Source organism: Carassius gibelio, chromosome A23 (genome assembly GCF_023724105.1).
Source record: "Carassius gibelio isolate Cgi1373 ecotype wild population from Czech Republic chromosome A23, carGib1.2-hapl.c, whole genome shotgun sequence".
NCBI classification, from domain to species: Eukaryota; Metazoa; Chordata; class Actinopteri; order Cypriniformes; family Cyprinidae; genus Carassius; species Carassius gibelio.
Genome location: NC_068393.1, coordinates 24712874 through 24715373, shown reverse-complemented (window position 1 = coordinate 24715373; position 2500 = coordinate 24712874). Strand labels below are relative to the sequence as shown.

General features: G+C 54.7%; 1 protein-coding gene across 1 annotated transcript in view; it reads right to left on the bottom strand.

Annotated features, from left to right (window-relative positions):
- The window catches only part of LOC127944352 (atrial natriuretic peptide receptor 1-like), a 7072-nt gene extending 6628 nt beyond the window's left edge, over positions 1–444 (bottom strand). Inside the window, exons 1-2 of the mRNA XM_052540229.1 lie at positions 425–444; positions 168–311 (exon numbers count right to left, since the gene is read on the bottom strand). Coding sequence (XP_052396189.1) covers positions 168–311; positions 425–444 — 164 coding nt within the window. The remainder of the gene's footprint in view (positions 1–167; positions 312–424) is intronic.
- Positions 445–2500: the final 2056 nt, after the last annotated feature.

Here is a 2500-nt window from a genome sequence, read left to right as displayed (position 1 = left end):
AAAATTAAAACTAGAAGAAAATAAATATGGATTAAAAATATAAACAAAAACTATAATAGTATTTTAATGATAATAAAATACTGCTCTGCTGTGATATTGACGCAAACACTGTGTGTGTGAGAGTGTGTGTGTGTCTGTGTACGTTCTGTGTGTATATGTGTGTGAACCTGAAGCCCCAGTTCAGGGGTATCTCGTCGTTCAGCAGGACATCATTCAGGCTTCCTTTAGGGCAGTACTCCGTTATTATGGCAACGTTAGGAACCTCCACACAACCTCCAAAGAACTTACAGAGGTTGGGATGATCCAACTCCCTGAAGACAAACATAAATGTGTTGATTGCAATGATGATTGTGAGGAAGAGTAGGAGGAGTAGGAGAAGGAGGAGTAGAAGGTGGGAGAGAAAGAGGAGGAGGTGGAGGAAGACGAGCAGGAGGAGGACGGCATGAAGGAGGTGGAGGTGGAGGAGAAGGAGGAAAAGGAGAAGGAGGACCAGGAGGAGGAGGTGGTGGAGGAGGAGGAGAAAGAGGAGGAGTAGGAGGTGGAATAGAAAGAGGAGGAGGATGAGGAAGATGAGGAGGAGGTGGAGGAAAAGGAGGACCAGAAGGAGGAGGTGGTGGAGGAGGAGGAAGAGGAGAAGGAGGAGTTGGTAGAGGAGGAAGATGAAGATGAGGAGGAAGAGGAGAAAGAGGATCAGGAAGAGAAGGGGAAGAGGAGGTGGTGGAGGAGGAGGAGGAGGAAGATGATGAGGAGGAGGAAGATGAGGAGGAGGATCAGGAGGATCAGGAGGAGAAGGGGAGGAGGAGGAGGAGCAGGAGGAGGTGGTGGAAGAGTTGGTGGAGGAAGAGGATGAGGAAGATGAGGAGAAGGAAAAAAGAAGAAAAAGAGAAAGAGTATCAGGAGGAGGAAGAGAGGAAGAGGAGTAGAAGGAGGAGCAGAAGTCGAGGAGGAAGAGCAGGAGGAGGTGGTAAAGGAGAAAGAGGAGAAGGAGGAGCAGGAGGAGGTGGTAAATGAGGTGGAGCAGGAGGAGAAGGGGAGGAGGAAGAGCAGGGGGAGGTGGTAAAGGAGGAGGAGGAACAGGAGGAGAAGGGGAGGAGGAGGAGAGGAGGAGGAGGAGCAGGGGGAGGTGATAAAGGAGGAGGAGCAGGCGGAGAAAGGGAGGAGGAAGAGCAGGGGGAGGTGGTAAAGGAGGAGGAGGAGGAGCAGGAGGAGAAAGGGTGGAGGAAGAGCAGGATGAGGTGGTAAAGGAGGAGGAGGAGAAAAGGAGGAGGCAGAGCAGGAGGAGGTGGTAAAGGAGGAGGAGCAAGAGGAGCAGGAGGAGAAGAGGAGGAGGAAGAGCAGGGGGAGGTGATAAAGGAGGAGGAGGAGGAGCAGGAGGAGAAAGGGAGGAGGAAAAGCAGGGGGAGGTGGTAAAGGAGGAGGAGGAGGAGCAGGAAGAGAAAGGGAGGAGGAAGAGTAGGAGGAGAAGGGGAGGAGGAAGAGCAGGATGAGGTGGTAAAGGAGGAGGAGGAGGAGGAGGAGGAGGAGAAAAGGAGGAGGAAGAGCAGGGGGAGGTGGTAAAGGAGGAGGAGAGGAGGAAGAGCAGGAGGAGGAAGAGTAGGAGGAGAAGGGGAGGAGGAAGAGCAGGATGAGGTGGTAAAGGAGGAGGAGGAGGAGGAGGAGAAAAGGAGGAGGAAGAGCAGGGGGAGGTGGTAAAGGAGGAGGAAGAGGAGGAGCAGGAGGAGGAAGAGTAGGAGGAGAAGGGGAGGAGGAAGAGCAGGGGGAGGTGGTAAAGGAGGAGGAAGAGGAGGAGCAGGATGAGGAAGAGCAGGGGGAGGTGGTAAAGGAAGAGGAGGAGGAGAAAGGGTGGAGGAAGAGCAGGAGGAGGTGGTAAAGGAGGAGGAGGAGGAGCAGAAGGAGGAGGAGTAGGAGGAGAAGGGGAGGAGGAAGAGCAGGGGGAGGTGGTAAAGGAGGAGGAAGAGGAGGAAGAGCAGGGGGAGGTGGTAAAGGAGGAGGAGAGGAGGAAGAGCAGGAGGAGGTGGTAAAGGAAGAGGAGGAGGAGAAAGGGAGGAGGAAGAGCAGGAGGAGGTGGTAAAGGAGGAGGAGGAGGAGCAGAAGGAGGAGGAGTAGGAGGAGAAGGGGAGGAGGAAGAGCAGGGGGAGGTGGTAAAGGAGGAGGAGGAGGAGCAGAAGGAGGAGGAGTAGGAGGAGAAGGGGAGGAGGAAGAGCAGGGGGAGGTGGTAAAGGAGGAGGAAGAGGAGGAGCAGGAGGAGGAAGAGCAGGGGGAGGTGGAAAAGGAGGAGGAGGAGGAGCAGAAGGAGGAGGAGTAGGAGGAGAAGGGGAGGAGGAAGAGCAGGGGGAGGTGGTAAAGGAGGAGGAGGAGGAGCAGAAGGAGGAGGAGTAGGAGGAGAAGGGGAGGAGGAAGAGCAGGGGGAGGTGGTAAAGGAGGTGGTAAAGGAGGAGGAGAGGAGGAAGAGCAGGAGGAGAAGAAGGATGTTGTGTTCATCTCATTCTCACCTGACTTG